General features: G+C 42.3%; 1 protein-coding gene across 1 annotated transcript; it reads left to right on the forward strand.

Moving 5' to 3' along the window:
• Window positions 1-7192: 7192 nt before the first annotated feature.
• nr0b1 (nuclear receptor subfamily 0, group B, member 1) lies at window positions 7193-25475 on the forward strand. Its single transcript, XM_060833001.1, has 2 exons — window positions 7193-7752; window positions 25192-25475. Exons 1-2 carry the CDS (start codon window positions 7194-7196, stop codon window positions 25464-25466), a joined length of 834 nt encoding a protein of 277 aa, XP_060688984.1. The 5' UTR covers window position 7193; the 3' UTR covers window positions 25467-25475.
• Window positions 25476-26014: the final 539 nt, after the last annotated feature.

A 26014-nucleotide genomic window follows, 5' to 3' on the forward strand; every position in this document is an offset into this window, starting at 1 on the left:
TCACTTTCTCCTCTCTCCCCACCTTATCCCAGGTCCAAATCTCCATCTTGGCACTGCCCTCTTGAACTGTCCTACACTGTCTATCTTCCTTCCCCCCAACTGGTCCACTCTCCGGTTCGATCTATCACCATCACCCCCCCCACCTTCATCAACCTATCACATTCCTAACTACCGCATCATCACACACTCCCATTCATCTCTCAAACCTCTTGCCTTCCCCCCAAACCCTGCCATATTCCTGATGCTCGAAACGTCGATTCTCCTGCTCCTTGGATGCTGCTTGACTGGCTGTGCTTTTCCAGCATCACACTTTTTGACTCTGATCTCCAGCATCTGCTGTTCTCACTTTCTCTTAGTTAAACTCTATCCCCATTATAAAGTCTCTCTCTGAATGCACATGTACATAGATCGGAAAACATACAGGCATGTGGAGGGAAAAACTGGGAAGGCAAACCCTGTTCATATGGTTTGCTGAGATGGTTATTTTGACTTGTCAGGATCTGTGGCTCCTTGATTATTCTTCTCCAGGTAATTCCAATTACTCACAGAAGGTATAGGGTGGCTGGTTCATGCTTATAACATTTTTGGATTATTAATTAACAGCCAGACCTTACAGCAAATACTGAGGGGAAAATAAACTGGTGTCTGCCCTTGTGGAGATCAGATAGCTTCTCCCAAATATTTATAAGCTGCCCAACTACCTGCAAGCCAATCACATAAATGTTAGCTGGCAGAAAACCATTGTTGTTCATAACTAGTCACCAGTCCACAGAACAGTTAGCAATTTGTTGCTGGCTGAATTACTATTCATACACAGCCTTTTGGTTCCACCTTGTCTGTAACCATGCTTCCACCATTCTTGACCAAGCAGCTGTGCAAACACTGTTTACAATGAGTATTAAGTTACTTGGTTTTAAAAGGTGCAGCAATCCCTGGCTTTTAAATCAGTTCTTTCCCCATTTGTTTCCACAATCAAAAATACAGAAAAAAGTTTTAAAATGATTTTCACATACTAATGTGTTAACGTATCTGAAACATCACTTGGGAACTTGGCCTTCTTGACAGCGAACCAATGGAAAGTGACAGGCACAATGGATTTCCCAGCCATACACTCAGACCCTGTTCGAACCAGCTGGCTGGAGAATTCTCAGCCATCTTAAAACTCTCCATACTGTGATCTGAAGCCCCCACCTGCTTGCAGAAGACCACCATCATCCAGGTGTTAAGGAAAACTCATGCAGTATGCCTCAATCACTACAGGTCTGACCTCAACAATTATGAAGTGCTTTGAGAGGTCATGACTCACAACAACTCCAGCAACAGGTCCACAGCAAATGCCCATTCCCTGGCCTACACTCATACCTGGAACATTTGGATAGTAAGGATATCCACATCAGGCTCCTACTTATTGATTACATTTCCACCTACAACACTGTAACTCCAAACAAACTCATCTCTAAACTCCCAGACCTAGGTGTCAAATCCCCCCTCTGCAACTGGATCCTCAATTTTCAGACCCATGCACCACAATCAGTATGAATGGACTACAACATCTCCTCCACAATAATCCTTAACAGAGGTGCCCAGCAAGACTTCATACTCAGCCCCCGACTATAGTCCTTATACATTCATGAGTGTGCGGCCAAATTCCACTCCAACTCCATTTACAAGTTTAAGATGACACCATCATTGCAGGTCGGATTTCAAACAATGTGACAGAATACAGGAAAGAGATTGAGTTCTTGTCGGCATGGTATAAAGATAACAATATTTGTTTCCCATTTAGCAGAGTTCATTCTATGAACGAAAATTCAATGCTGTGCAGAAGGGTCACTGGCCCAAAACATTAACTCTGCTTTCTCTCTGCAGATACTGCCAGATCTACTGCCTTTTTCCAGCAATTTCCATTTTCCATTATCCGCAGTTCTGCTTTTTTTCCCCTTAAACTAAAATTGTTTTTCCACAAGATCTCCATTAGGCTGCATTTGAAGTCTAGTGTGCAATATTGAGCACACAATTAAAAGACAGAGAATACGTAATGGAAATGCAGCATTAATTCCCTAGACTATTGCCAGAAATGGAATGCCACAGTTATGATGAGAGAAGCTGGGAAATATTTCACTGCAGCTAGGGGATGTCCTGAAAGAGGACTTTGGTACCATGTGGGGTTATGATATGGCAAAGAGTGATTTAATTATTGTTTGTTAATACAGCAACAAGAAGATAAAATGTGAGAAAATCAGAAAAATAATTGAGAAAATGTAAAAGAAAATTGAATTGCAATTTTTGCTGAGATAACAGACAGGGTCGATGAAGGGGACCTGGTTGATATCTTCTGTACAGATATTAAGAAATCATTGGACAGAGTATCATAGAAAAGGCTTGTTAGGAAAATTGAAGTTTATGGAATAATAGTTCATGGTTAATATCTAATGAGTTAAAAACTTGTCTTAATGAAAATAGTAAGTTGTGCTTAAAGATTGTTTTTTATTCTGACTGTAAATTGGGAGACAGTGCTCACAAGGGCAAGTGCTCACACTACCAATGATTTTTGCTATTCATAAAGTAATTCGATCTTGGAGTACAGAGGAGGTATTAAAATTTGCTGAAGATATCAAACTTGGAGGGATGGCAAAGACTGAAGATGACATGAGTTTTCAGCAACATCACATAGATAGGATGGAAGAATGGCAGACAAATGGCAGATAGAACTTAATATGGAGAAGTGTGGATGATGCATTTGGCAGGAATAATAGGGATAGTCAATATCAACTTAATGGTACAGTTCTAAAGAGTGCGCAGGACAGAAGGACCTGGTGATTTATGTAAATTGATCTTGGAAGTGAGAGAGTGGTTAACAAAGCATTTGGGATAATGGGTTTATGACTTTGCATACAAAAGCAAGACAGGTTGGCTGAACATTTATAAAGCTTTGACTCAGTCCTTTCTGGAAAATTGCACTTCATGTTGGTTAGCATATTTTAAGAAGAAGGTATGATCCTTCAAGAAGTGTAGTGAAAGTGATGAGGGATCTTAATTCCAATTTAAGGTTGGAAAAGCTGAAGTTCTTCTCTTTGGGACCAAGGAGATTTGAAGGGAGATTTGATGGAGAGGTTCAAGATTGCCACAAGAGAAGTCTTTTCCCAGTAACTGATGGTACAACAATTAGGGGACACAGATTTAAGGATTTGCACAATAAATGCAAGGGGAATACAAGGAGGAACTTCTCATTCAGTAAGTGACAATGACCATGCTGTCCACAAGGCTAATGGAAGTGGAAGTGATCAATTAGATTAGATTAGATTAGACTTACAGTGTGGAAACAGGCCCTTCGGCCCAACAAGTCTACACTGACCCGCCGAAGCGCAACCCACCCATACCCCTACATTTACCCCTACCTAACACTATGGTGTAATTTAGCATGGCTAATTCACCTGACCCGCACATCTTTGGACTATGGGAGGAAACCGGAGCACCCGGAGCAAACCCACGCAGACACGGGGAGAACGTGCAAACTCCACACACAGTCAGTCGCCTGAGTCGGGAATTGAACCCAGGTCTCAGGCGCTGTGAGGCAGCAGTGCTAACCACTGTGCTACCGTACCGCCCACGCCACAGTGCCGCCCACTGCCACCGTGCGCCCAATGATTTTGAAAGTAAATGGAATTTTCCTTGAGGCATATTAACCTGTAGTAATATGGGGTTTGAGTGAGGAATGAGGCTGACTGGATTGGTTCTTGGAGATTTGGTCGACTTAATGGCTTGAAAGGTTTCCATCTGTGTTGTAAATGACTCAATAATTTTAAGAGATGGCGTTTATTATGTTGAATTCTAACCATTGTTAAACTGGAAACCATAAATTCTTCTGAAAAGAGAGCACCAGCAGGACAGTGACATTGGATTAGACAAGTACTTAAGGGTAAACATACCCACTGAAAATGTAGGTCAAATGGTCTGATTCTATGATTGAGTAGAAGCAGGACCTTGTTGCCATTTAGGTAGGTTGAAAACAGGAGGAGCAGTGATATTTTAGTGTGAATATATCCCACCAACCATGGACATTTAAATACATTCAGTCATATAATGGGTCAGATGAATTTAATGTGTAGCTGGCAGCTGTCAAAATAGGCATTAGAGTCATTGTACATACAAGCGAAGGGTCTAATAGGCTTTCGGATCCCTTTCTGAAATTAGGTGACCCAGCATAGAGCTAGCACTTGGCTCACTCACTTAATGAGAATTCAGTTTCAGTTGATGTTTAATCCAGTTGTTCCTTTACTGCATCCCTGGAAAATAAATCTGCTCAAAGTTCACAACTACAGAGTTTTAAACTCCAGATTTTATTTTAACACCAATTATAAATTACAATCTAAATCAAAATCAGTTTTGCACACATTAAAATTTCAGACATTAATTTTTCACCAATCACTTGAAACCTATACCCTCCAGTCACTGCCCTTTCTGCTAAAGTAAATAAGCCTTTCTGATCTGCTTGGTCTGGTTTCTCACAATTTTGTATGCCTCAGTCAAACCTCTCTGCAGGCTCTGGGAGAACAATGTCAGTCTATCCATTCTTTCTTCACAGCTTTAATTTTCCAGCCTTGGCAACCTCCTTGTAAATCTCTTCTGTACCCTCTCTAGTGCCATTATAAATTTTCTGCAATGAGGTGACTAGGCCTGAATGCAGTACATACGTTATGGCCTAACTAGTGATTTATGCAGTTCTCGCATAACCTCCCTCCTGCTGTTGTATCCTGTACCCTTGGGGAATAAAAGAAGGAATTCTGCATGTTTCCTAGCTATCTTAGTGAACTGTCCTACTATCCCAGGGATCTCTGACATTCATTCCAACATTCCTCACTTTCAGTACCCTTTCTTTGATTCGTTCATGAGATGTTAGCATTGTTAGCTAGGCCAGTATTTATTGACCATCTCAATTTGCTGTCTTAGTCTTCTCCATTTTATTGTGTATTTGTTTGCCTTATTTGACTTCCATAAATGCATAAGCTCATATTTCTCCAGGTTGAAATACATTTGTCACTTGTCTACCTACTTGACCAGGCCTCTGAAAATTTCCTGCAGTCTATTGTTATCCTTCTTGTGATTAATCATGTGGACACTTTTTGTGTGATCTGTACATTTGATCATGCCCTCAGACTTTCAAAGTACTCATACCTAAATTAGGAGACTGAGCCCTGAAGAACACAGTGGAAACATTCTCCTAGTTGCAGAAACTCACATTGACAATTATCCTTTGTTTCTGGCCTCTTTATCCTGCTTCCTATGTTCCTGTGATCCCATAGGCTTTTATGCAATTTTTTTTACAAGTTTGCCATGTGGACCATGTCAAAAGCCTGGCCCAGTAGATCACACTCACTTCACCACTTTCATCAATCCTCCTTGTTACCTCCTTCAAAAAAAAATCAATCATGTTAATCACACACGAGTTTCCTTCACCAAATTCATGCTGACTAGCCACTTTTGGTCCATCACTGAAATTTCATCTTGCAATGGTCACTTAGAACAATTTAGAACACTCTGGTTTTATTTTGTTATTTTCCATAATTATGTTAAAACTGATTGAATTATGATCAAAACACCAAAACACTTTCCCACTGCCCTCCCATCCACATACCCAGCTTCATTTCCTGAAGTACAATATGGAATTGTTCCTTCTTTTGTTGGACTTGCTAAATCCTGGTCAAAAAAGTAGGTAAAAAATTCTGTCCCCTCAATTCCTGTCACTTTAAAACTATATGAATTAATAATTTGGAAGTTTAAGATATTATTGTAACCTTATTGTTTTTGCACTTTCCCTAGATCTGCCTCTATATTATTCCCCCACTCTATTGGTCTATTACGAGTGTATATCTTTTAGACCTTATGTCAATTCATGTAGCGTTATTTGTTGATCCTTTTAACATATCACTCTCCCCATAGATGTAATTACATTTAAAAAAACAGAAATGCTACCTGCCTCATTTCTTATCCTCCTGTCTGATCTGAAAACCTCATGATCAGCAAAATTGAGTTATCATGCCTGCAGGCAACACTAGGAACACTGTCCCCTCTGAGCTGCAGAGCCCCAAAATTGCACCAAGCATTAATACATAATGGTCTGTGTGCCTGCACATTGATTTCTAGCTTTGAAGTATTGCTGAAGCCAGACCTCAGAGATCTGCGCAGAAGAAAAAGAAATCTGAAGGAACAAAAACTCGGTATAATACAAATTTTGAGAACCAATTTGCCAAATTTCTACCTCAGTCCCCAAAATCTGACGGCAGGGCCACATTCCTCTTTCCACCTGTACTATTTCCTCTGTTGGGGACCAAACTGCAGATGCATGTTCAACATCTGCCACCTCCCACCAATGCTCCACCCTTGTCCCATCATCATCCATAAGTGCACCTGGGTATAGAGAGGACAGTCTGATCCCACTGGGTCCAGTTGGGTGCAGTGAGGACAGTCTGATCCCAGTGGGTGCAGTTGGGTGTAGAGAGGACAGTCTGATCTTAGTGGGTCCAGTTGGGTATAGAGAGGACAGTCTGATCCCAGTGGGTGCAGTTGGGTGTAGAGTAGACAGTCTGATCCAGTGGGTGTAGTTGGGTGTAGAGAGGACAGTCTAATCCTAGCGGGTCCAGTTGGGTGTAGAGTGGACAGTCTGATCCCACTGGATGCAGTTGGGTGTAAAGAGGATAGTCTCATCCCAGTGGGTACAGCTGGGTGTAGAGTGGACAGTCTGATCTCACTGGGTGCAGTTGGGTGCAGTGAGGACCATATGATCCCAGTGGGTGCAGTTGGGTATAGAGAGGACAGTCTGATCTCACTGGGTGCAGTTAGGTGTAGAGAGGACAGTCTCATCCCAGTTGGTGCAGTTGGGTGTAGAGTGGACAGTCTGATCTCACTGGGTGCACTTGGGTGTAGAGAGGACAGTCTGATCCCAGTGTGTCCCGTTGGGTGTAGGGAGGATGGTCTGATCCCAGTGGGTACATTTGGGTGTCTGATCCAAAAGGGTGCAATCAGAGACTGTATGGCTCCAGTGAGCGGGCGCCCTCTGTTGCTGCTGCCGTTGTGAGAGGGTGGGACCTGCTCTTGGAGCTGTATATATGAGCAGGCAGCCGGCGGGAGCTTCCTGCTGTGAACTGAGTGAGTGGGTGAATGAGCCAGGGAAGGGCAGAGTGGAGCGAGCGGCGATGTCTTCAGCCTGCGCGGATCCGTGTCACTGTAAGAACGACAGGGGGCTGAGCAGTATCCTGTACCAGCTGCTGAGAAACGATGGCCAGGAACTCCCCCTCGGGCAGCAGGACCCCGCCGCTCCCTCGGCAGTCCCGGCTCAGGGATGTCCCTGCAAATCCAGGCGGAAAGTGGTGCTCAAGTGCCCTCACATCACCTGCACAGCAGCGTCCGTGGTGCTGGCAAAGACCCTGAGCTTTGTGAGGAACGTGCCCTGTTTCCAGGCGCTGCCCTGTGAGGACCAGCTGAAGCTGGTGAGAAGGTGCTGGGCACCTCTCCTGGTCCTGGGACTAGCCCAGGACAAAGTCGAGTTTGAGACGGTGGAAACATCCGAGCCCAGTATTTTGCAGACGCTTTTAACCCACGGCCTCCCGAACACCCAGGAGGGGACGGGCCACCAGCGCTTACTTTCGGCGGCGGAGACCCAGACTATTCAGCGGTTCCTGGTGAAGTGCTGGAGCCTGGACATTAGTCCCAAGGAGTATGCCTATTTGAAAGGGATTCTTCTGTTTAACCCAGGTTGGTGTATTCACAGGTACATTTATACACGCTTCAGGTCAAATGTTTCACCACGCACAAAAAAAAGTTTCAATATAGTCAGAGAAACAGAACGGGTATAATTGTCATGATTGGGGTTTACGCCTTGTTTTTCTATTTAATACGGACGCGCCGTTGGTGTTGTAAGTAGTTTTTTTCTCTCTCGCTGAAACGTGAATAAGGTCGCCTTTTCTCCTTGAATTGGAAAGCAGATGTTATGTACTGCCTGTCCTGTGATGGGGTGAATGTGTGATCAGGGCGAAAGTACATTCCGATGGTACTGGGGGGCTGACCCTTCTTCCACGTCCACATTCCCACTGAATCCGACTAAAGTGGGGAGTGCAGCTGCAGTCCAATCCCAACTGAAACAGAGCGAAGACGAAGCCTTTGCCATGCCGACCTTACACATCTTCATGATGTGCCAATGCATTTTACGGTGAAGTAATTAGCCACAATGATCCCTGTTCAAACATCAATGAGATCGATCACCAGCTAGTCTGTTTTAGTGAGGTTTACATTGGACAGGGCAACCTCCCACCACCTCTCCAAAATGAAGTTAAGGATCACACAACACCAGGTTAGAGTCCAACAGGTTTAAATGGAAGCGCTAGCTTTCGGAGCGCCGCTCCTTCATTCCCCAAAATGTGTCGTGATATGTTTTGCACTCATGGGGACAATGAACATCTCACGGAGTCAGCTCGGTTTAACATCACAGAGGACAGCACACTTAAAAGACAGCGATGACCTCAGCTGCCTGTCTAGATTATGTGTTCATAGTCTGGAGTGGGGTTTGAATCCATAGCCTTTTGATCTTCTGACAAGCTTAAATTTAAAGCTTCTATGTTCATCAGCAACACTTCTAACAGTATCATCCAGAACTAACTGAAAAGTCTCTGCCGTGCAAATATATCTGCCATCAGTTTTCTGACATTTAAATTCAAAACATTTGAAATGCTGGGTGTGTTTCTCTGTGTTTGTGGTTCCAGTGATGTGTCTGTATTTGGACACTGCTGGCACCTAAAACAATAGGAAAGCCCTCAGGCTGACTAATCACTTCTCAAGTCCTTGACCCTGGCAGGAACTGATACTGCAGCTCTTAATTTGAGACCCTGTAACTTACAAGATAAATGTAGCATTAAATACCAGGCTCTGTCCATGCCAAAAATATTCTGCCCCAAACTTATTGTGACAAAAAGAAATATCAGAGGCTGCAGAATAGCAAATAAACAGTTGACTTTTCATTGCAGTGTTTAAAACCCCTGTTTTTCCAGATTTCAACAGTTATAGTAATGTACATTTGATTTTTGATCTGATTAGAACTGGGTTTATTGTCACATGTACTTAAGTACAGGGATACAGCAAAAAATCTTCAAAGCTGCCAAGTCCAATGTCATATGTACAAAGATACCAAGGTTCAAAATCTTAGGTAGAAATTACAAAAATGAATAAATGAAGGTGAAAGTTCAGCATTATAGCCTTTCTAAAGCAGGCTTCAACTCGAGGCTGGGAGTCCGCACTAGACTCCCTCGAGACTAGTCAGGCATATCCAGTAGCAGATGACTGTGAATGTATCACTCCTCTCTTCAGGAGAGAATTCACCTCCAAACTCTTTCTAAGGCACTGCCCCGTGTGATAAGCAGCTCACCTTTGACTCCTTGAAACGTACCATTGAAATTGTACTGGCTTTAACCAGGAGTATTTTGGAGCTGTTGCAGCTCTATTGCGGCTGTAAATTGAATCCATTCAAGAAAGACCGGTTTGTTTAATTGTTGGCCTGTGCTCTCTTCCTCCATCAATGATACACTATATCTGCAGTATTTGCCCACAGGTTGCAATCCAGAACTTCATTAAGATGACTTTGATAGTGCTTGTGGACATTAGATTAGACTACTTACAGTGTGGAAACAGGCCCTTCGACCCAACAAGTCCACACCGACCCACCAAAGCGCAACCCACCCATACCCCTACATTTACCCCATACCTAACACTACGGGCAATTTAGCATAGCCAATTCACCTGACCCGCACATCTTTGGACTGTGGGAGGAAACCGGAGCACCCGGAGGAAACCCACGCAGACACGGGGAGAACGTGCAAACTCCAACACAGTCAGTCGCCTGAGTCAGGAATTGAACCCGGGTCTCAGGCGCTGTGAGACTGCTTCTCTCTTTTATATTTCTAATACACAACAGAGAAAAGCAGCAATTTCAAAGAAGTGCTATCCCTTGGAAAATTCCATCTAAATCACATATTAACTTAATGTGGACACAGTGGGCGGAGACTTCCCTGACAGTGAGGTTGAACTGGAAAAATAGGGATGAGCTTTGGGACAACTCTCTGACTCATTCCTACCAAGTGGAACTTTTCACGGGTCAGACTGGAAATATTTATTCTGCACTGTTGGACAGCCAATCAGGATATGTGAAGTTCCAACTGGGGATGATTTTGTGGAATTTGCCAAAGTCACTACAGCCCTCACCCCTATCACAAACAAGATCCTCCAGCTTGTGCAAAGTGTTTCTGAGGCTGCCTAGGACAAACTGGATGTGTTATGGCCCAATGTCTGGCTTGCATGAATGAAATGGCAAAACCACAGCTCTGTTTGATCATGCAGTGCATCACATGCATCAGGAGTCTCCAATACAATCATTCTGTTTTGACTAATGAGGACATCTCCAAGTTGAGGTTTCCTTCCTAGTTTCTGACCACGCTCAGTAATACCACTTCTCTTAGTGTGGCTGCTATGGCTCTAGAACACCGCTCGGCAGCATCATGGACTCGACAGTTGTGTCCATTAAAATGACAACTGTGGAGGGAGTTGATTAGGAGGCTGCTTGCTGGCTCCAACAACTGCAGGCTTAGGAGCACAATTTGGCCCCAATTGTGGTCCCAGATGAATAGTCCACAAAAATGTTTTGGAGGAAATATTGCTTGGATTTTTTTCTGAGTGGGAATGGATTGATGTTAGAGCAGTTAGTGCACAATATCAAATAATGTATTGCACAGAAAGAAGCCATTGTGTTAGCTCCTCAGTTAGAGCTCCTGCTCTAATTTCATTGTCCTTCCTACAGATCCTTTAATTTTAAATTATTATTCATGCCTTTTTAAATTCACCTCATAATTTCTGTGTCAATTGACCCTTGCGTTGAGTTGAGCCTGCTATGATGCATTAATCGTCTGTGTGAAACATCTCTTCTTTAACTTGTCACCCTTCCCATCACTTTTATTCTTTTTATAATAATCTAGATCTGTGTCTATTTTCTTTCCTATTTGCCAACTTTCTCTACTTATCCTTTCTCATTTTGAAAACTTAATTGTTTCCTTTTCACCCAGTGGAAAAGGCTACTTCTTTTCAGCGTTTCACACCAACAATAACTTCTCGTTCTTGGTGTCAGTCTGATATTTTTGTTTTGTTATACTCTTCCAATACCACCTTATATGGCTTGACTTGAACTTGTAGAATCACAGCATCCCAAATGTTTGAAGCACTCTAGTTCTGTACTTAGCAATGTTTTATATAAAATAAATGTCACTTACCTTTGTTTACAGTCAATGTCCAGGATTAAAATCCCAAAACCCATTTTCCTTTTATGGCCTTAAGTACCTGCATTTTGAATTTAACTGTATCTTTTATCTGAACCTCTAAATCACTGTTTCCCTGATATAGTGATCTTCTGGTACATTTATTTTCATTTTTGTAAATTCTATTATTTCACTGCATCTGTTACATGATTAGATTAGATTCCCTACCGTATGGAAACAGGACCTCACCCCCCACCCCACACCCCACAACAAGTCCACACTGACCCTCTGAAGAGTAACCCACCCAGACCCATTCCCCTACCCTATATTTACCCCTGACTAGTGCTCCTAACACAATGGCAATTTAGCAAGGCCAAATCACCTTACCTGCACATCTTTGGACTGTGGGAGGAAACCCACGCAGACACTGGGAGAATGTGCAAACTCAACACAGAGAGTCGCCCGAGGCAGGAATCAAACCCAGGTCTCTGGAGCTGTGAAGCAGCAGTACTAACTACTGAGCCACCGTGCCACCCCAAATGTACCTAAATGTACCTTTTTTGTTCTTCTGTAATCTTTTGCATTTTTTTCTCACAGTTGACTGAACCGTACAGTTTGGAATCACCAGCAATTTTTGATCTAATTCCACCTGAGAAAATGTAATCAGAGACACTAATACAATGAATGGTGAATTCCACAAAGTAATCGCACCCTATCTCTGTTTTATATTCAATGTAAAGTAATAAGACATACCCATAAATAATTTTCTTTTATAAGATGAAAGCCAATTGTACATAGTGTTTCATGTGATGGCAGTGTTGCTTGGTGCACACTAGCCACACTTGCCCTTTCAAAGAAAAAGCTAGTGCAATCCTGTAAAAAAACGTCAGTTACCAAAACATTGGATGTTACAAAATATTACATGTTCTGCATTCCTGCCTCTATCAACTCCTTGTTTATTGCATTGCATTTGAGCCTTCTTGCATAGTTTTTGACTATAACAGAGTATGTTGTATTTTCAAAGATAACCATTGGACTACAGTTGCATTTGATGCATTTTGCATCCATAGGCATCTTGTTTATCCTCAGCATCAGTTGTGAATGAAATATGAATCAGTAAAGGGCCACGCTTTTGTCACTCTTCAAAGATCAAGCATCACCATACATGTGATGAAAGAGGCAAGTTAAAGATTTCATTGGCAAATACTAGTGGGATTGAGAAAGTAAAATCAGGAACTCCTGGATGTTAGTAACATATGAATCTGCAGTAAGTGTTTACAATGCAAAAAGCTTTGGCTCGGAACTATCGACCGGTCAGCCTGTCGTCGGTGGTTGGAGGGAATCCTGAGGGACAGGATGTACATGTATTTGGAAAGGCAAGGACTGATTAGGGATAGTCAACATGGCTTTGTGCGTGGGAAATCATGTCTCACAAACTTGATTGAGTTTTTTGAGGAAGGATTGACGAGGGCAGAGCGGCAGATGTGATCTAAATGGATTTCAGTAAGGCGTTCGACAAGTTTTCCCATGGGAGATTGATTAGCAAGGTTAGATATCACGGAAAACAGGGAGAACTCGCCATTTGGATACAGAACTGGCTCAAAGGTAGAAGACAGAGGGTGGTGGTGGAGGGTTATTTTTCAGACTGGAGGCTTGTGACCAGTGGAGTGCCACAAGGATCGGTGCTGGGTCCTCTACTTTTTGTCATCTACATAAATGATTTGGATGCTAGCGTAAGAGGTACAGTTAGTAAGTTTGCAGATGACACCAAAATTGGAGGTGTAATGGACAGCGAACAGGGTTACCTCAGATTACAACAGGATCTTGACCAAATGGGCCAATGGGCTGAGAAGTGGCAGATGGAGTTTAATTCAGATAAATGTGAGGTGCTGCATTTTGGGAAAGCAAATCTTAGCAGGACTTATACAAGGAAGTGTTGCTGAACAAAGAGACCTTGGAGTGCAGGTTCACAGGTACTTGAAAGTGGAGTCACAGGTAGATAGGATAATGAAGAAGGCATTTGGTATGCTTTCCTTTATTGGTCAGAGTATTGAGTACAGGAGTTGGGAGGTCATGTTGCGGCTGTACAGGATATTGGTTAGGCCACTGTTGGAATATTGTGTGCAATTCTGGCCTCCTTCCTGTCAGAAAATGTTGTGAAACTTGAAAGGGTTCAGAAAAGATTTACAAGGATGTTGCCAGAGTTGAAGGATTTGTGCTATAGGGAAAGGCTGAACAGTCTAAGGCTGTTTTCCCTGGAGCGTCAGAGGCTGAGGGGTGACCTTATAAAGGTTTACAAAATTATGAGGGGCATGGATAGGGTAAATAGACAAAGTTTTTTTCCCTGGGATGGGGGAGTCCAGAACTAGAGGGCATAGGCTTAGGGTGAGAGGGGAAAGAAATAAAAGATACCTACGGGGCAACTTTTTCACACAGAGGGTGGTACGTGTATGGACTGAGCTGCCAGAGGAAGTGGTGGAGACTCGTATAATTGCAACATTTAAGAGATATTTGGATGGTATATGAATAGGAAGGGTTTGGAGGGATATGGGCCGGGTGCTGGCAGGTGGGACTAGATTGGGTTAGGATATCTGGTCGGCAGATGGGTTGGACTGAAGGATCTGTTTCCGTTCTGTACATCTCTATGACAATGACGCTACGAATGAGTTGGAGGCCAAACTGCAGACACTGTGATACATCGGAAGAGGCAGTTACCTTGACATTTTGTACAAGGAGGTGATCATAACTTTTAGAATAAGGTCTTCTGATTTGGTTTGTGTGGAGGGAAAGGAATGTGTGACTGTGACTGTGAGATAAGGATACCCAGAGCACAGTAGTACAGGAGACTTAGCCAACAGATTTGTTGATATTTCCACCTTTTTTGATAAGAGTGACATCTGCAGGGGTGATGAGCGAACTAACTGTGGCACCAGGGTACAATAAAAATGAACGGATTGGCAGTAAGGGATAGTATAAAGAGTGACAGACACTCCCTTTTTGCAGCCAAGAGCATGTGTCCAGAAGGCTTTGACAGCTACATGATGCCAGGTTTTGGAACGTCTGCTTAAGGGTGGGAACAAACTTGGATTGAGAAGGGGATTTAAGCCAGTTGTCATGGTCTACATAGGTACAAATGACATGCATAGAACTGGGGAATAGTTTCTGCATAGACAGTACGTCAAGGCTTGGCACCAAATTGAAGAGCAGAACCTCAAGACAATAATCTGGACTGAGCCTTGTACAGTTGGTAGAGGGCACATAAAATTAGTGAAGCTTATCCAATATTGAAAACTATGTAAATTCTGGTTTGTTGGCATCTATCTCAGTACTGAGGAAAGTGGGGTATGTACCATTGTATGTACTTGAACTGCCCTGAGATCATTGTTTTAGTTAATAATGTAACTGGAAGGTAGAGAAGGCCCTAAAGTACACAGTGTGGGTTAAGCAAGAAGCAAATGTAGATGTAGAAAATCATAGAGTAGAGCCAAAGCAGATGAGTAAGACAGAAATATGGGAAATAAAAGTCAGAAAATGACAGGAAGGGACAGAGAGGAAAGAAAAAAGCACAAGGATACTGTGACAGTCAGGATAATGTGTTACAAAGATAATAAAAAGAAAAACTAAAGGCTCTGTATCTGAATGTACATGATATAATTAAGTTAATTGTGCCCATTAAATTAAATGAATCTGATCTGATGACCATTACAGACTTGAATCCTGAATATTGAAGCATATATGACATTTAGGTTGAATAGGAAGCTCTGTGAAGGTGAAGGCGTAAGCACTGATGATCAAGATAGCATTGATGCAATAATTACAAATGACCTTGGTTTCGGAGATCAGGATGTAGAATTAGGTTGGATGAAGCAAGGACTAGGAGGGAAAAGAAGTCACTGATAGGAATGATGACAGACCCATAACAGTCACCACAATATCAGATGAAGGGTACAAGATGCTTTTTTGCTTGATTGTAATAAAGGGACAATGATAGTCATGTTGAGGTTGTACAGGACATTGATGAGGTCCCTTCTGGTGTAATGTGCGCAGTTCTGGTTGCCTTGTTAGAGATATGATTTTTCTTAAACTCCTGAGGGTTCAGAAAACATTTATCAGGATGTTGCTGGGAATGGAAAGTTTGAGATATAAAAGTAGATTGGAAAGACTGGGTCTTTTTTCATTGGAGTGTAGGAGGTTGAGGGATGTCCTTATTGAGATTTATAAAATCATGAGGGCCTTAGATAAGGTGAATGACAAGGTCTTTTTCCTAGAGTGGGGAAATTTAAAACTAGGGGGTGTATTTTTAAGGTGAGAGGAGAAAGATTTAAAAAGGACATGAGGGGAAACTTTTTTACACAGAGTGGCTTGTGTGTGGAATGAACTGCCAGAGAAAGTGATTGATACAGGTACAGTTACATGTTGAATACACTTTTGGAGAGGTTCATGAATATGAAAGGTTTGGAGCAATATGGAGAAAGTGAGGACGTCAGATGCTGGAGATCAGAGTCGAAAAGTGTGGTGCTGGAAAAGCACAGCAGGTCAGGCAGCATCCGAGGAGCAGGAGAGTAGACGTTTCAGGCTTAAACCCTTCATCAGGAATGTGGGAGTGGGGGAAGGGGGCTGAGAGATAAAGATGAAGGTGGGAGTGGGGGTGAGATAGCTGGGAAGGTAATAGATAGATGGAAGTGAAGATGGAGGTGATAGGTCAGAGGGGAGGATGGAGTAGATAGTTGTGAAAAAAGATGATCAGAAAGTACAGTTCAAGAGGGCGGTGCAGGGTTGGATCTGGGATAAGCTTAGGGAAAAGAGAGATGAAGAAACTGGTGAAGTCGTTGTTGATGCTGTGTGGTTGGAGAATGCCAAGGCAGAAGATGAGGCATTCTTCCTCCAGGTATTGGGTAGCTTGGATTTGGCGGTGGAGGAGAAATATGTAAAGTTGTTCACTTTGGCAGAAAGAATGGCAATGCAGAGTCTGATTAAAATGAAGAACAATAGCAGAATTTCAAGGTGCAGAGAAATTTAGGTGATCTGGTGCACAAATCACAAAAAGTTAATATGCGGGGACAGCGAGTGATTAAGAAGGCCAATTGAATGCTGTCTTTTATTATGAGAGGAACTGAACTCAAGAGGATGATATGGATCAGGGCATTGGAGAGACCACATCTCAAATACTGTAATCATTTTGATCTCCTTACTTAAGAAAGGATCTAAATGTATTATAAGCAGGTTAGAGCAAATTTACTGGATAAGCAGGAAAGGTTCTACATATTGGCCTGGGTTGCATGAGAATTTAGAAGAGTGAGGGCTGACTTGAGTGAAGTTTTAAGTTCTCAAATGGACTTGACAAGGAAGATGTGAAAAGAATATACCTTCTTAAACGTCAGCTGAGACTAGGGCCATCTTTCTAAGACAAAGATGAGGAGAAGTTCTCAGCTTAGAGGGTTGTGTGCTCTTGGAACTCTTTCCTCATAAGACAATGAGAATGGAGCCATTGAATATTTTTAAAGTGAGCTGATTCTTGTTAGGCAAACAAATCAGAGATTATAGGGAGTAAATTGAACTGTTGTATTCAAAACACAAATACATCAGCTGTGTTCAAACATGGACAAAAGAGCTGAATTCCAGAGGTAAGGTGAGAGTGACAGCTCTTGATATCAAGGCTGCATTTGACCAAGTTGTCACATCATGGAGCCCTGGCAAAGCTGGTTTCAATGGATACTGGGGGCAACCTCTCCACTGGTTGGAGTCATACCTGGCACAAAAGAAGATGGTTCTCGTTGTTGGAGGTCAGTCATCTCAGCTCCAGGACATGTCTGCAGGAGTTCCTCAGGGTAGTGTCCTAAGCCCAACCATCTTCAGCTGTTTCATCAATAAACTTCCCTCCATCAGAAGGTCAGAAGTGGAGATGTTTGCCGATGACTGACTGCTCGTCCAATTTTCAGCATCACTCGCAATACTTCACATACTTAAGCAGTAAAAGTTCAAATGCAACAAAATTTGGCCAATATCCAGACTTGTGCTAACAAGTGGCAAGTAACATTTGCACCATTCAAATATCAGGCAATAACCATCTCCAATAAAAGGCAGTATAACCCTATTTCATGACAAGAAATGGTATTAACATCACTGAATCTCTTACCATCAATATCCTGGATTACCATTAATTAGAAACTCAACTGGATTCACCGTATAAAGACAATGGCTACAAGAACAGGCCAGAGGCCAGGAACAGTGCAGTGAATATTTCAACTCCTGACTCCCCAAAGCCTGTTCATCATCTACAAGGTACAAAATGGAATATTCCCCACATACGTGGTTGAGTGCAGCTCCAACAACACCCAAAAAGTTTGACACTATCTAGGTCAAAGCAGTCTGCTTGGCACCACATCCACAAGCATTCACTCCCTCCATCACCGATACTCAAGAGCAACAGTGTGAATGACCTACTATGTGCACTGCAGACGTTGGCCATGGATGTTAGCACTTTCCAAGTCCATAACCACTTCCATCTAGAAAGACAAGGGCAGTATTCCCATGCAAACACCATCACCTCTCACGCATTCACCAGCCTGACTTGGAAATATATCATTGATCCTTTACTGTTGTTGGATCAAAATTCTGGAATTCCTTCCCTAAGGGCATTGTGGAGTTACCTTCAGCATGCAGACTGCATCAATTCAAGAAGGCAGCTCACCACCTCCTTCCCAAGGGCAACTAGTGACAGGCAATAAATGTTTGCCCAGCCGGCAACATCCATATCACATGAGTGAATTTAAAAAATCTTATTTAGTGGCAGAGCAAGTTCAAGAGGCCAGATAAGCTACTTCTGCTGCTACGTCATGCATTCATCTCATGGAATGGAGCCAAAGATTTATGAGGCTTTACCAACAAAATGGAAAACAATCTGTTGACTTGCAATCTGTGCCACGTTGGAACTATAAGTTAAGAAAACAAGACTAAGAAAGAAAACATGTGCCTTTGGAGACTGCTTTGCCATTCTTTATTATCATTGCTGATCTTGGTTTTCAATTTCACTTTCCTATTGCCTTCCCTTGATTCCTTGAGAAACCAGAAAGCCCTATAACACAGTTCTCGAAGTATTATATAATAGTGCTTGCAGTTTTTGGTGGTAGAGAATTCCATACAACCTTTGAAAGAAGAACCTTTCCTCATCTGGGTCTTAAGTCATTGACTCTTTATCCTGAAGCTTGTTTTAGATTTCACAGCCCTGTCAATCCTCTTAACATTAGGGTCATAGGGTGATGAATATTTCAATAGATGACTTCTTATTCTTCAGAACTCTGGAGAATATAGGTCAACTTTGCTCAACCTTTCACCTCAGGACAATGCTAAGGGAACAAGCTAATGCACTTACACTGTGCTGCTTCCAATGCAACTATATGCTTCCTTAAAAATGGAGAGCAAAATTGCACACAGTATTCTTATTGTGGTCTCATTAAAGCCACATAAATTGTAGCAAGACTGCTTTACTCTTGTGCTCTAGTCCTCTTACATTGTAAGCTAACATGCAGTTGCTTTCCTACTTGTTTGCTGTACCAGCACGTGAATTGTTTGGTAATATTGGTCCATTGTTTGGTTACACCAGTTCCTCTGAAAATTAAGATTTACTAGTTTCATGGTTTTTTAAAAATATTCCCCTTTTCTTCGAACCAAAGTGAATAAACTCACATTTTTACCAATTATACTCCATCTGCCAGCCTTTTTCCCATTCATTTGACCTATCTGTTTTCTTTGCAGCATCTTTGTACACTTTCCAAGGCTTGAATTTTCAGCTGGCTTTGTATCATCAGCAAAGTTAAATACATTATGCTCTGTCATTGATCTAAATTATTAACATAAATAGTAAATAGCTGATTCGAGATTAGAGTGGTGCTGGAAAAGCACAGCACACACTCAGAGACTTCCGCCCCCCCCCACTGCCGTGTTTGCCACCACTTCTGCCCCCACCAACGCCACTCACCTGCATTCTGCCGACACGCACCCCCCCCACCCAAAGATCCCACTGTCACCATCCCCACCCCCCAGAACCCTGAGGGGAACACCACTCCTGCTCATGACTCTACCCCCATTCCCACTTCACCACATCCACTCCAGTTACAGGCACCACCCCCACTCCCAGCTCCACACCCACACCAGGTCCCAGCTCCCAGCTCCCAGCCCTGCTGAGTTTTCACCATCCTATCAGACCTCCCCCTCACTGAGGATGAATGATCAGTCCTCAGCAAAGGACTCACCTTCATCCCCCTTCGCCCACGCATCAATGAATTTAATACACATTGTGATGTCGAACACTTCTTCCGCGTCCGAGCTTACTTTTTCAATCAGGACTCCTGCCCACCTTCCGAGGGCCCCTTTGCCTGCCTCCAACACGCTCCATCCACCTGGACACTCCATGCTGGCCTATTACCCGCTCTCGATCTCTTCATTTCCAACTGCCACTGAGACATTAACCGCCTCAACCTGTCTATCCCCCTCCCCTACTCCAACCTCTCACCCTCACAACACGCAACCCTCCATTCCCTCTGCTCCAATCCCAACCTCACCATCAAGCCAGTGGATAAAGAGGGTGCAGTAGTCATTTAGCGCACTGACGACCTCTACACCGCTAAAGCCAGACGCCAACTCAAAGACACTTCCTCCTACCATCCCACTCTCCATCACCAAACCATCATTGCCCAGACCATACAGAACCTCATCACCTCAGGAGATCTCCCATCCACTGCTTCCAACCTCATAGTCCGGGAATCCCGCACTGCCCGATTCTATCTCCTTCCCAAGATCCACAAGCCTGACCACCCCAGCTGACCCATTGTCTCAGCCTACTCTTGCCCCACCGACCTCATCTCCACCTACCTCGATACAGTACTATCCCCCGTGGTCCAGGAACTCCCCACATACGTTCGAGACACCACCCATGTCCTCCATCTCCTCGAAGACTTCCATTTCCCTGGCCCCCAATGCCTCATCTTCACCATGGACGTCCAGTCCCTCTACACCTCCATCTGCCATGACCAGTGCCTCCAAGCCCTCCGTTTCTTCCTTTCCCGATGTCCCCAACAGTACCCTTCCACTGACACTCTCATTTGTTTGGCTGAACTTATCCTCACCCCACCAATTTCTCCTTTGAATCTTCTCACTTCCTCCAGACAAAAGGAGTAGCCATGGGCACGTGTGGGGCATCTCATCCACATCCTGCACCTCAAACCCCACCCCTCCAACTATAACAAGGACAGAACCTCCCCTCCTCACCTTCCACCCCACCAACCTCCGCATAAACTGCACCATCCGCTGACATTTCCGCCACCTCCAAACGGACCACACCACCAGGGATAGATTTCCCTCCCCACCCCTTTCTGCTTTCCGCATTCCGCAAAGACCGTTCCCTCCGTGACTACCTGGTCAGGTCACGTCCCTCAACAACCCACCCTCCCATCCTGGCACCTTCCCCTGCCACCACAGGAATTGCAAAACCTGCACCCACACCTCCTCCCTCACCTCCATCCAAGGCCCCAAAGGAGCCTTCCACATCCATCGAAGTTTCACCTGCACATCCACCAATATCATTTATTGTATCTATTGCTCCCGATGTGGTCTCCTCTACATTGGGGAGACCAGACGCCTCCTCACAGAGTGCTTTAGGAAACATCTTTGGGACACCCGCACCAATTATCCCCACCACCCTGTGGCCCAACATTTCAACTTCCCCTCCCACTCTGCTGAGGACATGCAGGTCCTGGGCCTCCTCCACCGCCACTCCCTCACCACCCAACGCCTGGAGGAAGAACGCCTCATCTTCCGCCTAGGAACACATCAACCCCAGGGCATCAATGTGGACTTCACCAGTTTCCTCATTCCCCTCCCCCCACCTTACCCCAGTTCCTAACTTCCAGCTCAGCACCGTCCTCATGATCTGTTCTACCTGCCAATCTCCCTTCCCACCTATCTGCTCCACCCTCCCCTCTGACCTATCACCTTCATCTCCACCTCCATCCACCCACTGTACTCTTTGCTACCTTCTCCCACCCTCCTCTCTGACCTATCACCTCCACCCCACCCCCATTCACCTATTGTACTCTTTACTACCTTCTCCCCAGCCCCACCCCCCCTTACACATTTATCTCTCCACTCTGGAGGCTTCCTGCTCTATCCCTGATTAAGGGCTTTTGCCCGAAACATTGATTTTCCTGCTCTTCGGATGCTGTCTGACCTACTGTGCTTTTCCAGCACCAGTCTAATCTAGACTCTGTTTTCCAGCATCTGTAGTCCTCACTTTTGCCTAGTAAATAGCTGAGTCCCCAGCACTCAGTTTTCTAGTTCTCCTCTTGTCTGCCATCTTGAAAATGTGCCATTTTTCATTATCTTCTGCCTCCTGTACCCATGCTATTACGTTATCACCAATTCATTAACTCTTACCTTTGTATTAACCTTTTTTGTGACACCTTATTGAATGCTATTTCAAAATTTAAGTTTGTAGATTCAACTGCCTGTATCCACCCTCCTCATTGCGTGCTCAAAAATCCCATATAAACTTGCCAAGAATAAAAGTTTCCTTTTGTAAACTCAACTTGCTGCATTCAGTACTTTCCCAAGTACATGGTTAAGACTTCCTTAATAATCGATTCCAGCACATTATACGTCGCTTACTGATCTGTAATTCTTTACTTTCTGTCTTCATCCTTTCTTATACAGTAGTGTTATTTTTGTTCATTTCTAATTTGCTGAGACTATTTGAGCATCTAAGAAATTTTGGAAAATCATAGTCAGCATATCCACTGTGTGTGCAACTTTCTCTTGAAGGACCTAACCCATCATATCCTAGGGATTTATTCGTTTTTAGTCCCATGAATTTCTCCAGTACTTCTTTGTTGATTTGGTTACTACAATTTTCCTATTTTTATTATCCCCCTAGTTTAACTGCCATTTCTAATTTGTAACTTTTTTTAAAATTGAAGACAGTTACAATATTTCTGTTTGCTGTCTCTGACATTTCCTCAGACCCATGCTTTCTTTTTCTGTCTCTATTTCTAAGGAATTTACTTGAGCCACTCTCTCTTCTTTTTCACATATTTGTTAACACTCCTTTTTTTATTATTCTCAGATAGTTTATCTCATATTCTATTGCTTCCCTTTTTAACTGACTGTCTGGTAACCTTTACTGTTTGATAAAATATTCTCTATCCTGAGATTTGTTATAATTCTTTTACTGCTTTTTTTTTGCAACATCATGAACCTCTTCTTCATACTTAATACTGCCCTTAGCAACCTCCTCGGTAAGCTTCAGATAGATGTAACTCACTGAGCTTTTGTTTTTAAATAGAATGTAGTTTTGTGAATATTTTCAATTCTGTTAATGTTTACTACTGTTATTTACTCTCCTATTTTAAAATCTGTTTTAATCCAGTCAGCTTTAGCCAGTTCTTACTAACTTGCTTTAATTTGAGGATTTTGTTCATGATTGAATATGTTATTGCCAAACTTGAAGGGAAATTCAATTGTATTATGATCTCTACATAGCATCGTTTGATATGATGTTGCCAATTAACTCTGCATTGTCACACATACTAGCCCTAAAAATAGCTATCACTCCACAACATATTTTCCAGGAAGCTATCACAAAATTACTTTACTAAACATCTTCAAAACCTTGTCAAGTTCTATTTGTCAAATAGATTGAGCTAGTCTTCTTGAAGATTAAAATCTCATATTAGTAGTACATTGTCTTCGTTTTAAGTTTCAATAATCTTTTGTCGATAATCTGTCCACTATTGTTAATGGCCATATAAACTGTTAGCATTTTCTGACACTTGCTGTTGCTAATCTCCATCACACCCTAATTCTACTTTCTGACTTTGGGTTAAGATCCTTTCTCACAAACATCTTTATGTCATCCTTTATTATCAGGAGCACCCTTCCTCCTTTACCACCCTGTCTTTTTGAAATGTTATCTGTCCTGGAGTATTTATTTCCTAACGTTGGTTACCTTGTAATCATGTATCTGAACCTAAATCATTTATCTCCATTCATGCTACCAGTTTATCAAATTTATTTGAAGATGCTCCACACATTTAGATTAAGTGACTCAATTTTATTTTTCAGTACTTTTGTTTTTCAAGGACCTTAGTGTCTGATACAGTTCTACTATTAAATTCTCTGCCCCTTTCAGTCCCACTTAATTTGATCAACCTAAGTATACTTTTCTGTTGCTTCAACTTTTATGTTTGGATTTCTAGACCTCTCTTCAGCTAAATGCTCCTCCCCTCTGTTAAATGTAAAGCGATTTTCCCTCCTCCAACCATATTTGCTCTTTTATTCTTATGTTTGTAAGCTCTACGTATTCCTGCCACACTCTGGTTATTGTGATCCGTGCTGCTACACTACACTATTACCTAGTGCTTTTCTTTAGCATTCTAAATCCTCCTTCACACGGACATTGCCCCACTTTCTGACATCCCAGCCCCCACCATCACCAGTATTTAATGTTAACTCATTGGCTCTAGTTGTATAACTCACTATGTTCAAGAAACCATTTCAATGCTTCCACTTCCTCATAACTGATGTCAGCACCCCATGAGATTCATTTATCCCTCACCAGTCTTTGAACCATGTATTCACCTTTCTGACCATGCTTATCCTATGTTAATTTGCTTGTGGCTCATTTAGCAACCCTGGGATTATTATTTTTTTTGTAAAAAATGTTAGCCCTCAGCTGCTCAATTTTCTTCAGCAAAGCCTCCTTCTTGGCACTTCTGTGCTGTTGGTATTCACTGTTCGCTTCCACTTAAATTTCTCCCCAGGCCTGAGGTGTTATCCTCAACCCAGCACGAGCAGGCAATCCCAGGCTTCAAAATACATGTTCTTGCCTGCAGAGTGCAGTGTCTATCCAACTGGACAAACTGTTCATGACCACATATCTTTACATCACCACACTTAACTCGTTTCAGTTACTGAAATGATCACTTAACCTGCAGTGATGTGAATTTTACTTGTGGCAGGATATTTTTGGCAGGGTGATGCAACAATGCTTATCCTATTTCCTGAAACATAAACGAAGACGTAAATGTCATGGCATTAAACAATCCAGACATGCGGTACATGTGGAATTAGAATTTAGAATTAGTCTTTATTGTCATGTGCATTCAAGTACAGGGATACAGGAGTACAATGGAAAGTTTCCAATGTCTCTATTCGCAGTGTTATCTTTGGTACAAGGTACCTAGGTTCAAAATCTTAGGTAAAAACTAGAAAAATTAAAAGTTCAACATTACAGTTTTTGTATAAAGTATAAGAAATGAAGTTGAAAATTCCAAATAAAAGTCCTACTTTAGCAATGGGCCTGCAGTTGCTCCGCACTGGGCTATCTCCACAAGGGCTGGAAAGCATTCCCCCTGCCCCCAACACTCAGCTTGATCTCTCCCATGCTGTAGTCAGTCTCTCCATACACCTCCATCCAGGTCTCTTAAAGGCATTTCTTTGAGTATCTCTTTTCACTACCTTTGGAACTGGTTTAAATTCATGATCTGCCAACATCGATTCATCAAACAAAATAAATAGATTTTTGATTCTGTCTGAAACTATCATTATTTAAAATAAATCTGTGAAATTTCCTCTTAGCCCTTTGAGTTCCAGCACCTGTGCCTTCCCCTGAAATTTAAAATTTGTTGAGACTATATAACATAGTCACACATTAGTTAATCTTGACAAAGTGTATTAAATCTTTGCTTTTGTTTTAAATTTTGACCACCAAAAGATGTGCCATGAAAATGTTTTATGTAGTTCAAGGTCTTTTATACAGTTGAGGTCTGTTTTAAGTTTGTGTTTTATTAACATTAATATAGATTCCTCATTTCTCTGGTGCTAAAATGTTGCTCTGTCCTTTTTCTAGAGCTGCCAGGACTGCACTGTACAGAATACATACAGAGCCTTCAACAAGAAGCAAGGCAAGCTCTCAATGAATATGTGAAAACTATGTATACACAAGATCAGACTCGCTTTTTCAGCTTGATCATTGCGCTTTCCATGCTCCGATCCATTACAGCAAGTGTTATTGTTGAACTTTTTTTCAGACCTACTGGTAATGTCAATATAGAAGACAAGTTGCTGGACACACTGTGTGCCCACAGCAAGCCTCAAGCTACGGAGAAAACAAGTACATATTGAATACTGACTTTGGCTGATGTGAATATGCTGTAAAATAGACTAAGTTATTTGTGTTTTTGCAGACAGTATTTTTGTAAAATATATAGTATATTGCTAATCTCAAATTTAATGTAAACTTTATTCTGAATAAATGCAACATTATCAAGATTGACTGAGCTCTTATAAACTTGTGTAATTTTCCAGTATAATGTTTTGATTTATTTTAGTATGAAAATATTAAATGTTGTATGATAAAATTTACCAAACTCTTCTTCATATTGTGCAACCGTTATTTTGTTCATGGATTTCTAATAGACCATGATCTGGACACTTCACTTTGTATCTCAATAATAAAAGAGAGTGTGATTGTGTTGGGGTTAGTTTACAGTTGATGGTTAATAACAACATTTTAGACAAGCTGTTTGATTCATTTCTTTTGGCAGAAACTGAGAAAGAAAGTTGTGAATTTCATGTTCTTAAGATGACCAAATATAAAAAATCTACAGCACAGGAAGAAGTCACACAAATCAGCAGGTGGATCTTTGGATATTATTCTCCTCTTGAACCCC

The sequence above is a fragment of the Hemiscyllium ocellatum genome, chromosome 12 (assembly GCF_020745735.1).
Source record: "Hemiscyllium ocellatum isolate sHemOce1 chromosome 12, sHemOce1.pat.X.cur, whole genome shotgun sequence".
NCBI classification, from domain to species: Eukaryota; Metazoa; Chordata; class Chondrichthyes; order Orectolobiformes; family Hemiscylliidae; genus Hemiscyllium; species Hemiscyllium ocellatum.

What these genes read in the sequence shown, in the direction of transcription:
- nr0b1 (XM_060833001.1), top strand. Translation starts at nt 7,194, where the DNA reads ATGTCTTCAGCCTGCGCGGATCCGTGTCACTGTAAGAACGACAGGGGG. An exon ending in GATTCTTCTGTTTAACCCAG is followed by an intron (nt 7,753 to 25,191) that starts GTTGGTGTATTC and finishes TCCTTTTTCTAG; the next exon opens with AGCTGCCAGGACTGCACTGT.